Source organism: Ailuropoda melanoleuca, chromosome 16, assembly GCF_002007445.2.
Source record: "Ailuropoda melanoleuca isolate Jingjing chromosome 16, ASM200744v2, whole genome shotgun sequence".
NCBI classification, from domain to species: domain Eukaryota; kingdom Metazoa; phylum Chordata; class Mammalia; order Carnivora; family Ursidae; genus Ailuropoda; species Ailuropoda melanoleuca.
Genome location: NC_048233.1, coordinates 74,843,962 through 74,862,853, shown reverse-complemented (window position 1 = coordinate 74,862,853; position 18,892 = coordinate 74,843,962). Strand labels below are relative to the sequence as shown.

Here is an 18,892-nt window from a genome sequence, read left to right as displayed (position 1 = left end):
TAAAATCTTTAAAAAAAAAAAATTTACAGACTGGAGGCACCTGGCTGGCTCAGTCAGAAAAGCACGCAACTCTTGATCTCAAGGTTGTGAGTTCAAACTCCATGTTGGGGGTAGAGATTACTAAAAAATTAACCAAACTTAAAAAAAATTAAAAAATAAAAACTTAGAGACTGCACATAGAAATAAAACATCAAAAATGCAAAAGAACAAGACAATATGAGAGACTACACATCTGAGGTAAGAATGGGCAAGCTGAAAGAAAATATGCGTATTTGTGAACATGGCAAACATATAAAAGAGAAAGTTTATGGTGGCTGCAGAATGCGAAAGCCCAAATCATCAGAAGTCAGCACGACAGAATCACAGTTGTAAAGATCTGAGTAAAAGGTAGCAAGGAAAGGTAGTTTTGAAAACTACAGAGTGCACAGTATTAGGAATGGAGAGTAGCTTAGAAGGAAGGGGACACAGACCTAGAGCTTTTGAACTGGGGAGGCAGGGGTGATTTAGGATTTTTTGAAAAATCATTTTATATAGCTTTTTTTTAAAAAAAAAACTGAGATATAATTCACATATCATAAAATTTGCCATTTTAAAGTATAAAGATTTTTGCTTTTTAGTATATTCACAAAGATGCACAAACAAAACATTTTCATTACACTAAAATGGAATCCCACATCTGTTATCAGTCACTCTCTCCTTCCAGTACCTGGCCACCACTAATATGCTTTGTAGCTACGGACTTGCTTATTCTGAACACTTCATATAAAGGAAATTATGTAATCTTTTTGTGGTTTGTTTCTTTCACTAAAAATAAGGTTTTCAAGGTTCAATCTATGTTGTAGAAGGTCTCAGTACTTCATTCCTTTTTATGGCTAAATAATATTCCACTGTATGCCTACACCAAGTTTTGTTTACTGATTCATCAGTTGATGAACATTTGAGCTGTCTCCACTTTTTGGCTATTATAAATAATACTGCTAAGAACATGTACAAGTTTTCATGTTAACATATGTTCTCAATTCTTTATATATACTTACAAAGGGAATTACTGGGTCATATGGTAATTCAACATTTAACTTTTTGAGAAGCTGCCAAACTGTCTTCCAAAGCAGCCATACCATTTTACATTAGGTAATGGGTTGAATTTTAAGATTAGCACACAAAATGAGGACAAAAGGGGTAGAGATGATAGATATTACATATAGGTCTTTCTTCTGTTCCTTTTTCTCCAAGCATTTCCTTGTTCTTCACAGTCCATCTCTGTTCTTCCTGTCTACTTTTATCCATAATATATAACCCAGATAAATATGCTATTGCTGTATCAATTTTAATTTACAAAACCAGTGGCTATTTTTTCTCTCAGAAAACAATTAAATGTAGTTGTAATTTGTACGATTTCAAGATAACTTTTTAAAAAGTTTTTATTATGAAAAATTTTAAATATTGCTCATCTGCAACAATGTGGGATAAGGTCTGTCCTTAGCCTTTGCCAGAAGCACATGTAATTTCTCTCTGGAATAAAATAATGTCACCCTAGCCTCCAAATTATCTCTACGATTTTTCATATACAATATCTGACACATATTAAAATAAACGGGGCATTCATGGAGATAAACCCAAATGACCCAAATTTCAGATACAACAGACTTTAGAAGTATATTAATAATTAGACACATTCTTAAAAGTTATTATGCTTAATATGTTCAATTAAATAAAGCACAAAATTGAGGATTTTCACAGAGAACTAAACACTGTAAAAAGAATCTAGTAGAAATTCTATAAACTAAAAAACAAAACGCTAAATTAAGAACTCAATGGTTGAGTCTAACAGCAGATTAGACCAGCAGGAGATAGAAATAGTGAACGTGAATACAGGCCAAAAGAAAATATCAGGAATGAAGTACAGAAACGCAAAAGAATGGAAAATAAAGTGTATGAAAGATACAAAGTGACCATATACTCTTGGATACTTCTGAGAGTGAAAGGGATGATTTAAGGTATTTAATCATAACACGACAACAGGTACAAAATGAGATATGTGGTTACCTGAGACACAGGGACACTGGGAAAGGTCTAACATATGTGTAAGTGGAGTCTGAGAGAGAGAGAGAGAGAGAGAGAGAGGAGAAAGAATAGGGGAGAAGCAAAATTAGGAAATACATAGCTGAGAATTTTCATGTAAAGGGGTAAAGAAAAATAAAGTGGGTAAGTATGGTCTGGCCAGATTACTCGGGAGTCATGGAAGTGAGCAAAAGAGACTCTAAAAGATTAGTAGGGAGTCAATGCAGATTCTTCTTTAGATAAGATTTACGAACATTAATTTGAATACAGAGAGGGGAGGATAAAGTAAAGGGACAAGAAGCAGAGAGACCAGCTAGGAAGTTACTTCAGCAGTCCAGAATGGGGGTCGGTGATACACTAGATTTAAGGTGACACAGACAACAAAGAAGAAAAAGGCAAAATTTCAAAGAAACGACTGAACAATCTGGCAAGGGCTATATAAAAATGACTCCAGATAATATCTCTGGTCCTTAAAACTGGGAAAAGTTAGGGGTGCTTGGGTGGCTCAGTCAGTTAAGTGTCTGACTCTTGATTTCGGCTCAGGTCTTGATCTCAGGGTTGTGAGTTCAAGCCCCTCATTGGGCTCCATGGTGGGCATGGAGTCTATTAAAAAAAAAACTGGGAAAAGTTAACTAAAGTTTACTAAAAAGATAATCTCTGTTTTCCAGGGTTGGTTTGTTTGTTTGTTTCTTTCTTTCTCTTTCGAAAGATTTTATTAGAGATAGAGCAAGAGACAGAGTGTGTGTGTGCACACAATCGGGGGAGGGGCAGAGGGAGAGGGAGAAGCAGACTCCCCACTGAGTAGGGAGCCTGACATGAGGGTGGATCCCAGGACCCTGGGATCATGACCTGAGCCGAAGGCAGACACTTAACTGACTGAGCCACCCAGGTGCCCGTTTTCCAGTTTTTAACATAGAGTTCTTTAATGTTTTAGATGCAGAACGAAAAGCTCAATAGGGCAAATCAGGAACATTTAAGAAAAAATAGTTAAGTACAAGTTTGAGTACAACAGAACAAAACAGTAATTTCCCTACTTTCTAGACATTAGAGTTATTATTAAATTGTAGAGATGCTCTTTTCCATTGAGAAAGTTCTTTGTAGACAAATGAGTAACAGAACAGACAGGTTTAAACAACTGAAAGTCTTCCTACCTAAAGAGTCACAAAGAAAGTTTGACAATAAAGAAATAAACATAGGTATACTCAGCTTTAAAAAAAAAAAAAAAAAAGAGTAAGTGGAAAGAAAGAAAAGAAAGCAGAAGTAACAATATTTATAGCAGGATTCTAGGCCAAAAGTGATGAAATGAGATTAAAGGGGATATTGAGTAATGACAAAATACTCTCAGAAAATATAATAGCCATAAACCTTTATACATAATATAGCAATAAAATACATAAAGCAAAAATTCCTAGAGCTACTAGAAGACCTTGATCAAACCAAAACTATACCTGAAGATTCAACATACTTCTTTGACAGCTCAAGTAGATGTAAACAAAAATACAGAGAAGCTGAATAAAAAAACCAAGTCTCTATATATGTAATGGTATACAGGGCAAGCCAATCTTTCTATACCTCAGATTCCTTTCTTATAAAATGTCGGTAAGTAATACCTACCTCATAGGGTTGTGGTGAGGATTAAATGAGAGAGTTCCTGTAAAGAGTACTTGCTATATATGAGACCCTCAATAAAGGTCTTGTTATCTAACTTGACCTTCCACATTCTGTCAGGTTCAAGGAATGTAATAAATTAATTATGCTCTTGACTGTTAAAAAAAAATTTCCAAGATGCTTTTGCCCATAATCCAATAAACTAGAAATATACAACAAAAAGTTAACCATGTATAAATTAAGAGCCTTTTAAAATAAACACTGAAATAAAAACCAAAGTTAGACTTATCTAGAAATTAACAAAACGCAGAATATCTGACAACAAAAAAATGAGATACAGCAAAAGGATACATTCAGAAGAAAATGTATAGCCTTAAATTACTTTATATATTTTTAAAAAATTTAAAAACTCAAGTATTCAATTTAAGAAACCAGAATAAAATAAACTGAAAGAAAATGGGAGGTGGGAATAAAGATAAAGCCACACTTAACTAACTACTTATTCCAAAGGATAAATAAGGCCAAATATTTATCTGGTCTCTTGAAAATTCCCACAGAAATAGATTCAGGAGTAAAAACACCATTAAACTTATATTAAAAGAGGACATCTAAATCTCAGTAAGTATTTCTCAGTATAATCTCTCTCCTAATGATTTAATAGTTGTGGGCAATACAGAAGGAATTGGAGGGGGAGGGGAACAAACAAACCTTAAGACTGGAGAGAATATAAAAGGATTTTTAACTCGTATTTCCTTCACATTTGTATGAATCAAAAGTCAAAAGTGAAAGCAGCATTTTCCAAAATAACAGTATTAAGTTAGCACTTCTATAAATTCTTTATTTACCTTTATTTTACTAAGAAGATACTACCAACTGACAGTCAACTGTGCATTTCACTGAGTTGTTTTTCGAAATAGTGGTGCCCTTCTCTTGTAACCAAGGACAAATGGGGAATACCATGAGGGCAAAACAAATTTTCTGTGCCACCTACACTGGCATTTAGAGGATTTCTCTAATAAACTGCCCCACAGCTTACAGTTAAAAACAACTATTTTAAATTAATTTCAAATACCTTTAAGGATTTAAAAACCTATTCAAAAGATTTAAAACTAATTTTACATTCCTGTAAGGATTTAAATCCTTTTAAGATTTAAAACCCAAACTGTGAGAAATGTTGACAGTCCTTGGGCAGAGAGGCCTGGACAACGTTCTCTGCATTCTTCCTGGCTGTACCCTCCTTACCCTATCAAGGACTACTTAACAGTTTTTATTGGTCTCCACAACTTGACGGAGAGGAAGCAAGGACCAGCAACCCATGCACCCTCTCCTCTATTAAACCCATGCAGGAAAAAACGCTGCCTTACTCAGCTCAACACCCCAAATTGGAAATTACTTCCAAATCATCCACATATAAAATCTAAGTAAACTTTGTTCAAGAATTAAGTTTTAGGGAAAAAGATTAACTCTTAGTAAAGTACATGTATTTGAAGACTCTCAAGTCAACATACAAGCCATTAAAAAATAAGAAATAAAAAGGAGAACTAAGTTGAATAATAAAGGGTCATAATGAGGAATTTTTTTAGGTATACTCTTGATTTTCTATCTAAGCAGCACTCCAACCAATGTTATGAATATAATTATTTATTTCTTCCATAATAAAGTTAAGAATATTTTAAAAGGAATAGAAATATTGAAAACTTAAGTTTCAGGGGTACCTGGATGGTGTAGTCGGTTAAGTACAGGACCCTTGGTTTCTGCTCAGGTCTGATCTCAGGGTTATGAGATCAAGCCCCAAGTCGCCCAGTGCTCACTGCCCAGTGGGCTTGGGACTCTTCTCCCTCTGCTCCTCCCCACTGCGAGCATGCTTGCACGCTCTCTCTCTCTCAAATAAATAAATAAATCTTAAAAAATGAAATTTCTGGTGTTTTTAGGTATTGCTAAGATTAAATAACTTCTCTCCAGATAAAGATTCCAAAACAAACCTTCCACTCCCACTTGAGCAAAATATAAATGCAGAATATTGGGAATGCCCCTTATCAAGTGGGTACTTTTTTTGAATAGTCAAAATTATCTTTGAAAAATCACTCATACAGTAAGACTTGGGTCTTTGAAAGCTCAAAAATTAATGTCTTCTTTTTGCGTTTAGGCTATGGGCACCCTGCTCTGAGTCATGGAGGTCATAAGCTAATACAGTTAAATCAGGGTGCATGGGGGCAGGAAAGACAATAGAAAAGATTTCTTGCCTCCACCTCCATACAGTGTAATTCCATTATGCATATATGGTAGGACTCCACTGTGTCCAGCTGATTCTCAGTTCTTAAATAAAAAAATGTAATATATGGAGTGTTTAGTAGCTCAAGAGCTGCAGTTTTTGATTCATTTTTTAAATTCAATTTTAATTACCACTCTTAAGGGAAAAAATACAAATGCACGGTAAGAACTTTTAAGTGTTAAGTACAATAACAGACAACCCAGTGCTTTGCAATTTCGATGAAATGTGACTCTCAAAAGTTGCCATAGCTTTAACTTCATACCCAAAAGGGTACAATTTGAAAACAGTGCATGAATTAACTACATTCATGTTATTATATGGATCAGTACATTTGATGCTTCAGCACTTATTCATCATCCACTGTGCATTAAAAATATTAACTTAGGATTCCATTTCACAAGCATTTATGTCTGCTCAGCTGAAAAATGGAGTTGAAAACAAAATTTATAATTCAGTTGGGGCCACAACAGCCACACATAAAAAGGACTAACATTCATAAAACACATGAAAACCTAGAAATTAATTTAGTGTAAAGAAAGGATCTGTTGTTTATTATTGCACATCTCCTACTGAAAGTTTTCAATAAATTCTACCATCTTAGGAGATAAGTTTTAAACTAGGTATGATCCAGGGGCGCCTGGGTGGCACAGCGGTTAAGCATCTGCCTTCGGCTCAGGGCGTGATCCTGGCGTTATAGGATCGAGCCCCACATCAGGCTCCTCCACTATGACCCTGCTTCTTCCTCTCCCACTCCCCCTGCTTGTGTTACCTCTCTCGCTGGCTGTCTCTATCTCTGTCGAATAAATAAATAAAATCTTTTAAAAAATAATAATAAAAAAATAAAAAATAAACTAGGTATGATCCAGCTCGCTCTCTCTCTCTAAAGGGAAAATACTAAAAGTGAAATGCTACGCTCAATTGACAAGGCAAACTGAGAACTGACTTGGAAAGTGAAGACGGAGATGGGTTAGTGATGAACCCAAAAAGGTGCTTAGCCACTTACCCAGAGATTTATTAAATGAGAATGGATTGCCGGTTTCCACAGGTCGTTCCACTGCCAGTAAGAAGATAGTCGTGAACCTTGGGTCCCTTTTTTCACTAGTCAACAGTCACCCTCACCTACACGCGGAGTACATATTTGGCACTCAGCAAGGTTTTTTTTTTATTGTTGTTTTTCAACAAATCTTGATTGAATGAAAACCTACCTCACTTATATTGGTACCAACCCCGGAGTAATGTAGTCCCACAAATTACCTCCAAAAGCCTTACGACATAACCCAAAGAGCTGAGAAAGCAGAGACGAAAGCTTTGTGGATTTCTGTTAAGACTAGGGGCCATCGAGGGCCAATGGGGCCTACACCAACCCGACGTCCCGAAGAAAGCTCTGGAAACTACTGCGGCTACTCGGCCTAGTCCTCACAAGGAGGTACCCGGCAGGCCGCAGATCCATTGCCTCCCACCCGGGGGCGCTGAATGATCTGGGGGTATCCCCACTAAAGTGAATACCTGCGAAGCTGCGACACAGAGAGTGGCTCGGGGCTCTCATTACGGAGGCCGGGGCCTGGGGCCGGCCAGCTGCGCCTCCTGGCTGAGGACTCTGCGCTCCGGAGCTGCAGTGACAGCAGGGGTCGCAGACAGATACCTCACGCCTCAGGAGGCTCGTGGCTCGTTGGCCCCGGGTGTTTCACTCCCAGGACTGCGCGAATTGTCGCACTCACGTTGACTCCCGCTCTTCAAGAGTGTCCTCACAGCTCAAGCGATCACTCCTGCCTTAAGCCCAGCAGTCGGTCGCCTACCGGCGCCGCCATCGTTAGTGTTTGTTTTCATCCGCTCGGATGAAGGCGGGGGGAGGAAGAGGGCTATGGGGAAATACAGCTGCCTAACCTCATCCGCACTTTCGCTACAGTATGGACGCCTTATTTCATTTCTTTCCTCTTAATTCCCATAAAAGTTGATTTCCTTTCCATGTAAATCTTTCTCACCAATTTTTTCAAGTGTCTCAGAAGGAAAGAAGGGCGTAAAGACCGGGGGTCTTTGAAAGAGTGAGAAAGTTTGGGCCAAGTGTGGAATGTGCGCCGCCGAACCCCACGCCGCCGCGGAGGCGGCAGCGAAGAAGCGGCGAGGGGAGGAAGCTGACGCGAGGGGGCGGTGCCTATGGTGTGCGCCGTGACGGCTAGTGCGCGGCCGCGCGTTCCAGTGGAGGGCCGACCCGGCTGGGTGGGTGGGGAGTGCTGCTGGTAACCCGGCAGCCGCTGAGAGGTGGGTGACGGACATTGGCTGACTTTGAGTGGCCGGCGCAGTCAGATTTCTAAGTATCATTTCTAAGGCACCTTTTAAAAGTGGCGGAGTCGCCTCCCAGCTCTAGCTCATTCAGCCTCTTTTGCGCCTTTCTTCCAACCTCTCTTGGCTTCCTTGCTTCCTGGCCTTCAGCCTCACGATTTGAATTTCGTGGGGAGAAGGGATAGGTTTAGACCACACGGTCTGTGTCCACCAGGCTGGGTTGCGGGCTGTTTTTTGCTCCCTTCCCTCTTGCTAGGCTGGTTTGAGCACCCGTCACGTCCCTCTCGTACTTATCAGATTCAGCACTTATCAGGTGGAGCCAGAAGGCTTGGGTAATAAAACCCGGAGTGACTAATCCGTGCCCTGAGTAGACAGACTTCTGTCAGCCAGTTCGTGGCCTGTGTAGTTAGGAGCAGACCTCTTTTACTATATGGATAATTATGCTATTGCCTCCATTAGTTGTTTTGTTTTTGTTTTTTTTTTTTAAGATTTTATTTTTAAGTAATCTCTACATCCAAAATGGGGCTGGAACTTAAAACCCGGAGATCAAGAGATCCTCCCTCTAGTGACTAAGTCAGTCAGGTGCCCCTCCTCTATTAATCTTTTGCTCTTCCCCGGTTCAAATGCCAAGCATTAAGTGAGCCACCAAAATCATCTCCCATTTTCTTTTCCTTCCTTCCTTCCTTCCTTCCTTCCTTCCTTCCTTCCTTCCTTCCTTCCTTCCTTCCTCCCTCCCTTCCTCCCTCCCTCCCTTCCTTCCTTCCTTCCTTCCTTTTTACAAACTCTAGAGTGGAGGGAGCTGTCTGCTACATACAAAACAGCTCCCATTATCTTTCAAACCACCGCAAGCCTATTATGCAGCCATGAGTTAGTGGAGAAGAACCCAGAGTTACAGGTATTGCACTTTTTGCTCAGATTGGAAGTTTGAGAAAAGGAGCTGTTGTAGCCTTTGAATCACTTTAAAGTCTTTGGTCGGTTTCTAATGCTTTTTTCTTTTAACCTTTACAGAGAGAAGATTATAAATGCCAGAGCCATTTAACTGATGGTTAGCTGCTGAATTCTGACACTTCCTTAAATACCTTCTTGCACCAACATCTTCACTGGGAGGAATTCAGGAAAAGTAGCAGAGGGAAGGAGAGATCACATTTACATGTACCATGGCTATACCAATAACAGTGCTTGACTGTGATCTCTTGCTCTATGGCCGAGGTCACCGGACATTGGACCGCTTTAAGCTGGATGATGTGACTGATGAATACTTGATGTCCATGTATGGGTTTCCTCGACAGTTCATTTATTACTTGGTGGAGCTGTTGGGGGCGAATCTTTCTAGACCTACTCAAAGATCCAGAGCTATTAGCCCAGAGACACAGATTCTTGCAGCACTGGGCTTCTATACTTCAGGTTCCTTCCAGACTCGGATGGGAGATGCTATTGGAATCAGTCAGGCATCTATGAGTCGATGTGTTGCCAATGTCACCGAAGCACTTGTGGAAAGAGCCACACAGTTCATTCGCTTTCCAGCTGATGAAGCCTCCGTGCAGGCTCTGAAGGATGAATTCTATGGGTTGGCAGGGATGCCAGGGGTGATAGGGGTGGTTGACTGTATCCATGTGGCAATCAAGGCACCAAATGCTGAAGACCTCTCCTATGTGAACCGCAAGGGTCTGCATTCTTTAAACTGCCTGATGGTGTGTGACATCAGAGGGGCACTAATGACTGTGGAGACTAGCTGGCCAGGCAGCCTACAGGACTATGCTGTGCTGCAGCAATCTTCCCTCAATAGTCATTTTGAAGCCGGAATGCACAAAGATAGCTGGCTGCTTGGTAAGTTTGCAGGTGCACATGCTTCATTTTGTAGCCATAGAAAAATAATGTAGCAGAGAAGAATGAAATGTGAGAATCTATAAACCTGAGTCTCTGTCCTGTTCTTTTTTTAAGGACACCTTGGGTGAGAACTCTCTGAGCCTTAAGAAAAATTTTTTTAAAGATTTTATTTGACAGAGACACGGTGAAAGAGGGAACACAAGCAGGGGGAGTGGGAGAGGGAGACACAGGCCTCCCGCTGAGCAGGGAGCCCAGTGCAGGGCTCGATCCCAGGACACTGAGTTGTTGCTTCGACATTCTGCCTTCTGAGCTGAAGGCAGATGCTTAACAACTGAGCCACCCAGGCACCCTGAGCCTTAATTTTTAAAGAAAATGAACACCAAAAAGGCATTTATTAAAGTTTAAAAACAGTATTTGATCCAGAGCCTCACTTCTAAGGATTTATCTTGAGGCATATGTTCATAAATACGAACAGTGGTAATGCGAAATAAAATTACACTCCAGCATGTTTTGTAGTTGGAAACAAAAGCAACAATAACCCTACAAAAACATTCCCCTTAAATACAACTGAAATTCTTAATCAGGACAGATCTGGTTAAATATAATACACCCATACAACTGAGCCTTAATTTTTATCATGTGTAAAAAGTTAAAAATAATGCCAACAGCAGTAATACCTATTGTTAGGATTAGATAATATATATGAGAGTTCACTATAAAGTATTGTACAGATATAAGATTTTTGTCATTGGTTATTGTCACTATGATATCTGTATGAAAATGATAACAGGGGCCCCTGGGTGGCCCAGTTGGTTAAGCATCTGCCTTTGGCTCAGGTCATGATCCTGGGGTCCTGGGATTCAGCCCCAAGTCGAGTCAGACTCCCTACTCAGTGGGGGGATCTGCTTTTCCCTTTCCCCACCCCCCCCCAGCTTGTGCTCTGTCTCTAGCTTGCTCTCTCTCAAATAAAAGCTTTAAAAAAAAAAAAAAAAGAATGCTAGCAGACAGTGCCCTCACACAGTTCTTGAGGGAGCTCACTTCACAGATCTGCCCAAGTGCCATTGGGAAGCCTGACTTACTGATGTAAGTAGGACAAGAACCCATTCAAAATTGAGCAGTGAAAACCAGGGTAACTGCACAGCTGGGAGGAATATAGTTGGGTAACAGTGATAATATCCTTGAGCTTGGCAGCTTAGTTGTGTGTGTTTGTTTTAAAGCAGACTATTATGTAAGCAGCAGAACAAAGGTTATCTTCTATACGACATATTATGTGAGAGATGAAAAGAAAAATGAAGGATTGGAAGACCTCTATTTCAAAACCACTGATCATATCTGCACTGCCATGTGCTCATAACAGTATTTAACATGCAGTAGATGCTCAGGAATCATTTCTCTTTAATATTCTTTATTTCTCCCCTGTTCCAAGTGGGAAGAGACTGCTGTCACAATGATTGGTTTAGAGCTGCCCTCGTACTACGTGTGGTATCTTGGAACTCAGTGACTTTCTTGAGTTGTTGCTTTGACATTCTGCCTTCAGTGTACCCCCTTCTCTTTATCCTACTGGACCTTTTCCTTAATCCTACCTTGTGTGGGAGCTCCTGGTTGGCTCAGTCAGTTAGGCGTCTGCCTTCAGCTCGGGTCCTGATTCCAGGATCTTAAAAAAAAAAAAAATCCTACCTTGTGCCTTTTTTGAACTTTCAAATTTCATTTTTTTGAGATTTTTTATGTATTAAAAAAAAGATTATTTATTTGAGAGAGAGAGAGAGAGAGCTTGAGAGAGAGAGAGTGTGTGCACAAGCAAAAGCACAGGGAGGAGCAGAGGGAGAGGGAGAAGCAGACTCCCTGCTGAGCAGGGCTCCATCCCGGGGCCCCTGGGATCATGACCTGAACTGAAACCAAGAGTGGGACACTTAACCGATTGAGCCACGAAGCTCATTTTTTAGGAAATGACTCTGGTACCTGACTGTAAAGCCAGCTAATACATGGTGAGCACTTAGAACTTGTCAGGCAATGTCGTAAGCAGTTTGCATTGGATTATTTCAATTGTTAAAAAAACTCTTGAGTTAAATGCTAATATCATCAACATTTTTATGGAGGAGGAAATTAAGGCACAGAATATCTAAGTCACTTGTTAACTTTATTAATTCTTTTTAAAGATTTTTTTAAGATTTAATTTTTTCATTTTGAGAGAGAGAGGGCTCAAGCAGGGGAAGAGGCATAGGGAGAAACAGACTCCCTGCTGAGCTGGGAGCGGGACGTGGGGCTCCATCCCAGGACCTGGAGATCATGATCTGAGCTGAAGGCAGACGCTTAACCATCTGAGCCACCCAGGCACCCCAAAGATTTTATTTATTTATTTGACAGAGAGAGCAGAGTGCCCAGGTAGGCAGAGCAGCAGGGAGAGGGAGAAGCAGGCTCCCCGCTGAGCAGAGAGCTGGATGCAGGGCTCAATCCCAGGACCCTGGGATCCTGACCTGAGCCGAAGGCAGACACGTAACCGACTGAGCCACCCAGGCGCCCCTGTGGTTAACTTTTTTAAAACTAGGTCAAGTGAAGGGCAATTCCTGGGATCTAGGCCCACATTGGGCTCCTGCTTAGCAGGGAGCCTGCTTCTCTCTGTCTCTCTCTCTGTCCCTCCCCTCTGCTCATGCTCTCTCTCTTTCAAATAAATTAAAACAAATAATCTTTAAAAAACAAAACAAAAAAAAATAGGTCACATGAAGAATTAACTCTATTTGGCAAATAGTTCCTCTGTTAAGGACTTCAAGGTCATGTAGGAATTACTTATTCTCTTTTCCTTCACACCTTGGGACCCCAGATTTCAGTCGGAAATACAGCTTTAGTTTTTTGAGGTATTTACAGGACATAGTTGAAAATAAGGGAAAACTCTGACAAATTTTTTTTTAGGTAGGCTCTATGCCATATGTGGGACTTAAACTCATGACAAGATCAAGAGTCACATGCTCTACTGACTGAGCCTGGCAGGCACCCCAACTCTGACAAATTTGTATATACTTTTCTGATTCCCCTCTTTACAGGAAGAGTGGAAGTGGGAGAGATGGATATGGTAACAACATTTAACAAATGTTTATTAAGGCCATTTCAGTATCAGATTACATGCTAGGCACTAGGGATGGGAAAAGTATGCACATGTGGAAATTGATTCCCTTAGTACAATAGCAGTTCTATCATATACCCCTTGCAAAGCCTCCATGATCTCTAACAGGAAAACTAGTTTGAAGACCCCCGAGCTAGTATAGTGTTTCACACATTTTCTAGATCAAGAGAGTCATCTGGGGAATTTATTAAAAATATACATCACTGGGCCCCACTTCAAACTTTGGGAATGAGAATCTTCAAGGAAAGAATCTAGACATCCATTTTTAACAGGTGCCTCAAGTGATTTCGTACAAATAGATAAGTCTGGAAAACACTGGTATCTAAAGGATGTGTTGGATAATGGGGTAATAATTTAGGGGAAGATTGGCAGGATTATGAGGATGACAAGATGTTAAAAAAGAGAAGATGGCTGGTCGTTATCTTAACACCGTCAGATTTGTGGAATAGTTCTAAATTTGCCAAATGTAAAATTGACTGTGATTCCCTTTGTTTTTTGTTTGTTTTTGTTTTGTTTTTAGTATGAAATCATTTTTATAAAATTTAAAACCAAGAAGAACAATATTATATTGCTTAGATACAATATAAACAAATGCGGAGGTATGACAAACATTAAATTCAGTATAGTGTTTCCATCAAAGGAGGGATATATGGGAGCCTCTGAATCTTTTTAGCATATTTCTTTCTTTTTTTTTTTTTTTTAAAGATTTTATTTATTTATTTGACAGAGATAGAAACAGCCAGCGAGAGAGGGAACACAAGCAGGGGGAGTGGGAGAGGAAGAAGCAGGCCCACAGCAGAGGAGCCTGATGTGGGGCTCGATCCCATAACGCCGGGATCACGCCCTGAGCCGAAGGCAGACGCCCAACCGCTGTGCCACCCAGGCGCCCCTTTTTAGCATGTTTCTACCATAGGTGTCATCCTTTCATGTCCTCATTCTCATCTGTCCCTTCAGAATTGCATTACTTTATTCCTCTTCTCTAAACCTACCTGCTCCTACAAAGCATTCAGCCTGAGTTCTTATTTCTTCAGCTCTTGGCCTAGTCTTGTTAAGCAGCTTTGGGTAAGATCTGCCAGAATGTCTTGTGGATGACTGATCATGTAAGCAATTGTAATCTGTTTAGCAATTCTGATCCTAATCCCCTCCTGAGTGTCTGTTTTCCAGTGGTGCTTGGATTATAACCAGTTTTAATGACCTGGGGCATGTTATAAAAGGTCTGCATGAACTAGCTTATCCTTTATGTCTCCCCATTTAAGGCTCATACTGTTTCTTAGAGAAATGTTTAATGAATACCATTTAGTATCTCTGTGCTTTGGCATTCATCGTAAATGTTTATCTTACTCTCTTACAGCATTACGCCATTGTTTTTGTGACTCTGAGTCTTACATGAGCATTTAGTGACTAGCTCCTTCTCCTTCCTTTGCCTGGTATATCACAGGATGGCTGACTGTTACTTTGATCTTCTCATTCATGAAATGAGTTCAGTAATATCTTACCTGGCAGGGTTGGGACTGGATAATAAGAGAGAATACTTTTGAAGTGCCTAGCACAGTGCCTGCTACATAGTAAGTATTCAATGAGTCACAGATACTATTTTCGTTATTATTTACAGCATCAGTTTCTTAAATTCAGTATTTAGTAGGTGTGAGTTCAACTAAAATAGTTTGTACTTAGGGGGAAAAAAGTCAACTAAATGTAAAATTTGAAGATATTATGAGGCTTCTTAAATATTTAACACTATTCTGGTACATACAATTAATACAATGTTATATGTCAATTATGTACAAGTAAAAACATTAAAAAAATTTTTTAATAAAGTTAATCCAGTTCTTAAAAATGTAAACTCCTGAAAGAAAGGAGTCCTGTATGTTTTGTAACAGTGTCTAAACTCTCTGAACAGTCCATAACTATTTACCAAAACTGATAGTGGATCAGGAACACAGCTATTATGAAAGTCGGTACTCCCAGAGCCTATTTGTCTCTGATTTCTAAGGGGTTGTGCCTCTGTGTGAGGCATTTCATCTGCCAGCTGTAGTGAGTCAGGACAATGAAGCATCATAGAAACATTGTACTGTTGTAACAGGACGTTGCATCCCAGTCTTGTGTTTTATTTTGTTCTTAACACTGCCCGAGATCATTCGACAAGGATGTCACCTTAGGAAAATGCCTTGTGTATATTATTTTAATTGACTTATTTAATTTCCTAATCACTATTACTATTTGTATCATAATATTTATGTTCTCCTTGTTAATGTGAAATTCTGCCAGTTCCTCTGTTACAAAGGCATGGTTCTAATGAATGTAATATCTAGGAACACCTGAGTTCTGATCTCTGCCACAGGTGCTGGGACTTTATTTTACTTAGCACTGGGAGAATGAATGATTGTTTTCCATGAAATACTCTGAAATCCCTAGGTAGTGCTTTCAGACTTGACACTTTAATGGTAAAGTTAGAAATTTTCCTCACAAGTATTTTGAGCTCTCCTGGCAGAATTTTCTTTTTTCTCTCTTGCACTTTTTCTCTTTGGAGATTTTGAAGATTGACTTGCTATATGATAGCTTTTACTGACCTTTTATTAAAGAACACTATCTCTGATTCAGAAAATCCGGGAATTTTATTTCCTTCAGTGCCTTTACCTCCTTCCCACATTTTCAGGCTTGGCTTTTTTTTTTTTTTCCTTTTTCTTTTTTAAGCTATCAGCCTTTTCCTCTGTTGGTTTTAACAAGGATATTTCCAGCCAAGACCTATGTCTTCCTGCTCGTGATCCTGGCATGCCTTCTTTTTACCACAACATTTCCCTCTTGGTTTTTCTGGGGTACAGTGGCTCCAGAGTCTGTTGCATTTTCTTATCCATTCTCTGTTATATGTTCCTGGATTTTCCTTTCTGTTTGTATTCCAATTAGAATGATTTATGAATTCTTTGGACCTTCCCCACAGGTGACAGTTCCTTCTTTCTACGTACTTGGCTCATGACCCCCCTTCACATTCCTGAAACTCCAGCCGAATATCGCTATAATATGGCCCATTCTGCAACTCACAGTGTGATTGAGAAGACTTTCCGAACCCTCTGCTCCCGATTCCGCTGCCTGGATGGATCCAAGGGAGCGCTGCAGTACTCACCAGAGAAGTCCAGCCACATTATCTTAGCTTGTTGTGTCCTCCACAACATCTCCCTGGAGCATGGGATGGATGTTTGGTCCTCTCCAATGACAGGACCCATGGAACAGCCCCCTGAAGAGTATGAGCACATGGAGTCCTTGGACCTAGAGGCTGACCGAATCCGCCAGGAGCTGATGCTCACTCATTTTAGCTAATGTGAAAGGTGTGGCAGGGAGGGAGACTTTCCAGAAGGAGTTGTGACAAACTTTCCCCTCGCCACCCCCTACAGAGTTCCATCATCTAGCATGACTATGTGGACACTTGTCACAAACTGATATTTAATCTGTGTGTTTTAGAAGGGTGTGGCTATGCCAAAATATCTTGATTCATTTGCAAATATATTAGCTAAACCAAAACCAAGCCAATAGTTCCCTGCTATCCACTGAACTCCAGGTTGAGCACCACTCATTTGAAAACCCACTAGTAGCAGACATTTATGATTGTGCCTGCAAAATCAAAGCAAAGGGGAAAATGGCACTCAGCCAGAATGTTTTTTTATTTAATTATCTAGAGATTTCAAATGAAAACAATATTTGTTTGTCCTGAATTATTGAATAGGATTTTAGCTTTTCTACTTTGCTGCATATATAGGCATCATCTGAGACAAGTGTAAAGAGCAAATTTGTTAGGGAATGGTCTTCTGACAAAAGTAAGTGGCTACTAATCTGAGTTTGCAGATTTGTGTTTTTAAGAGGATGTTAGGGACAGCCTGAAGCCTCCATCTGTAGTCGTTCTGCAGTAGTTGGACTGTGACTTGGACCTGGTTTCTAGGGAGAACATCTGGACTCCAATCTCCTCTTTCCAACTCAGAGTAGGAGTTAGAGGCTAAATGGGTTTAAGAACCCAATCAGCTTAAAGAATACAAGTCAAAAAAGATAAAATAGCAAGCTTACACTTTACAGATCTAAAGACCCTGATAGATTGATGGACAGAGGAGATTCACCCAGGTTTTGACAGCTCAAATCTAAATAGATCACATTTCTTATGCTCATGATGTTAGAATGTCTGTTTGGCCATTCTGCTTTGAAATTCCTTGAATAGAAGGAAGATTGAGGGAATAAAGAAGGCATTGTGAAGTGGTGAAAAAGGAGGTAAAAAGAACATAATTTCTTGGTGTGAAATGAATTTGGTGTTAGACCTACTTGGATATCTTGTGTGCAAAGTGATGGACAGAATTTCCCAGGAAATAAATAGTCCCCTACCAAGTCTTATTCTAAAATTATACTGATATAAAAATAACCTGATTGGAATAATGAAAGTGTGAATTAGGTTCACACTTTGGTGCCTTTGCTGGGACAAAAAAGAGACTTTCCTGAGGATTGTCTTGTTCCCAGTTTCTCATCAACTCACCATATGATACTTCAGAATTGTCCTCTTGGATCATTTCCTACCTGCCTTTGGCAGTGTTAATCTGGTGATTTTCAAAGTAAAGAAATGAACAGCTGATGACAGAAGAAATTTGGAAATAAATTGGAGGTGACTCATCGCTATGATTAAAAACAATTATGGATTATTATCTGCTGTTTATTTCTACTCCAAATGCTATTTCCCGTCATCATCCTACTCTATAAAGAGTGGGTCCATTTGGCAGGAGGTTGAGCTTCGTACGTACAATGACATCACGGAGATGAGACTAGACCGTGAAGAGGTGCCTGTGAACGTTAGTTCTACTCACTGTGCAGCACAGGTGCCGTTACATATTTTTCCTTTGTAAAATCCAACCTGTGACCACCCTTGCTTTGTCTCCCTCATGAGGCAATATTTTAACTCTCACAGTCTTTCCAGGTTTCCTGAAATGGGTATTTTTCCCTACAGAGTTTTGGTTCTAGTATGCATATTGCATGAGGAAAGGGTGACTGGCATCCGGGTTATCATAAGTGGCAAGGTGGAGTGTGAACTTCAAAAATGCCTGGCATTTTAGCCTGAAAAAACCTACCCTAAAGGAAAATTGGGGTTTTTCACAGCCTAACTCACTGGATGGTAACATGAAGCCTGAGTGGGAGGGACAGTCTTGGAGAGATTTCAAAAGCAATTTCAAGTCTATTACTTGCACATCAAAGATAATTTCTAAGTGCTGAACCGACTGAATATTGGCTGGCAGTGTTTTTCCCTGGGAGCATTTTATTTCCTAATAATTCCACAGAATAACTGTTCAAATCTGTTTCTTTAATCTCCATTCAATGTGAATTTTTACAGGCCAGGGTTTTTTTAGTCCTTAGTTACAATTTCCCCAAAATGATCTAGGGGTGGGATCAGGGTCTGTACTTCCAAATTGCCAAAGGTTTGTTCCTAGGGGCTTTTTATAAGTGCTTGCGAAGTCTTCTCTTGAGGTCCTTGTTGTGGATTTTTAGTATCTCCCTGGTACAGTTTTGGGAAAGAGTCAAGGATTATGTCTGTCTTATGTAAGCTTCATCTTTCAGAGATGATGCCATCTGGTCAGCATAGGAGTTTTCCAGATTTGCCCTTGGATGTTTCAAGACAGCAAAGTCCCAAAATATACTAAGAGAGAAACCACAATATTGGGTCATCACTGGTTTACCAATTTCAAATTATACAAAATAGAGAT

The 18,892-nt window shown here is 39.9% G+C and overlaps 2 protein-coding genes across 14 annotated transcripts in view; one reads left to right on the top strand and one right to left on the bottom strand.

Moving 5' to 3' along the window:
* The window catches only part of ATG13 (autophagy related 13), a 52,721-nt gene extending 44,924 nt beyond the window's left edge, over window positions 1–7,797 (bottom strand). For 3 of the 12 annotated variants that reach the window (XM_034644735.1, XM_019802151.2, XM_019802155.2), the window contains exons 1-2: window positions 7,448–7,796; window positions 6,945–7,060 (exon numbers count right to left, since the gene is read on the bottom strand). The gene's annotated coding sequence lies outside the window, so the exon portion shown is untranslated. Of the gene's footprint in view, window positions 1–6,944; window positions 7,061–7,447 lie in introns of all 12 variants that reach the window. The other 9 variants (XM_034644736.1, XM_019802152.2, XM_034644739.1 and 6 more) reach the window with 6 other exon arrangements.
* Window positions 7,798–8,070: 273 nt separating this feature from the next.
* Window positions 8,071–18,530, top strand: HARBI1 (harbinger transposase derived 1). 2 transcript variants are annotated; one of them, XM_002921621.4, is made up of 3 exons: window positions 8,071–8,200; window positions 9,230–10,048; window positions 16,105–18,530. In XM_002921621.4, the coding sequence occupies exons 2-3, from the start codon at window positions 9,379–9,381 to the stop codon at window positions 16,479–16,481; spliced, it is 1,047 nt and encodes a 348-aa protein (XP_002921667.1). In that variant the 5' UTR covers window positions 8,071–8,200; window positions 9,230–9,378; the 3' UTR covers window positions 16,482–18,530. The 2 variants fall into 2 exon arrangements, with proteins under 2 accessions (XP_002921667.1, XP_011226239.1); XM_011227937.3 differs by lacking the exon at window positions 8,071–8,200 and adding an exon at window positions 8,209–9,116.
* The last annotated feature ends 362 nt before the right edge of the window (window positions 18,531–18,892 follow it).

Excerpts from the sequence above, each read along its gene's own strand:
- HARBI1 (XM_002921621.4), top strand. The coding sequence starts at position 9,379 with ATGGCTATACCAATAACAGTGCTTGACTGTGATCTCTTGCTCTATGGC. Across the intron at positions 10,049-16,104 it reads CAAAGATAGCTGGCTGCTTG|GTGACAGTTCCTTCTTTCTA; the intron begins GTAAGTTTGCAG and ends CCTTCCCCACAG.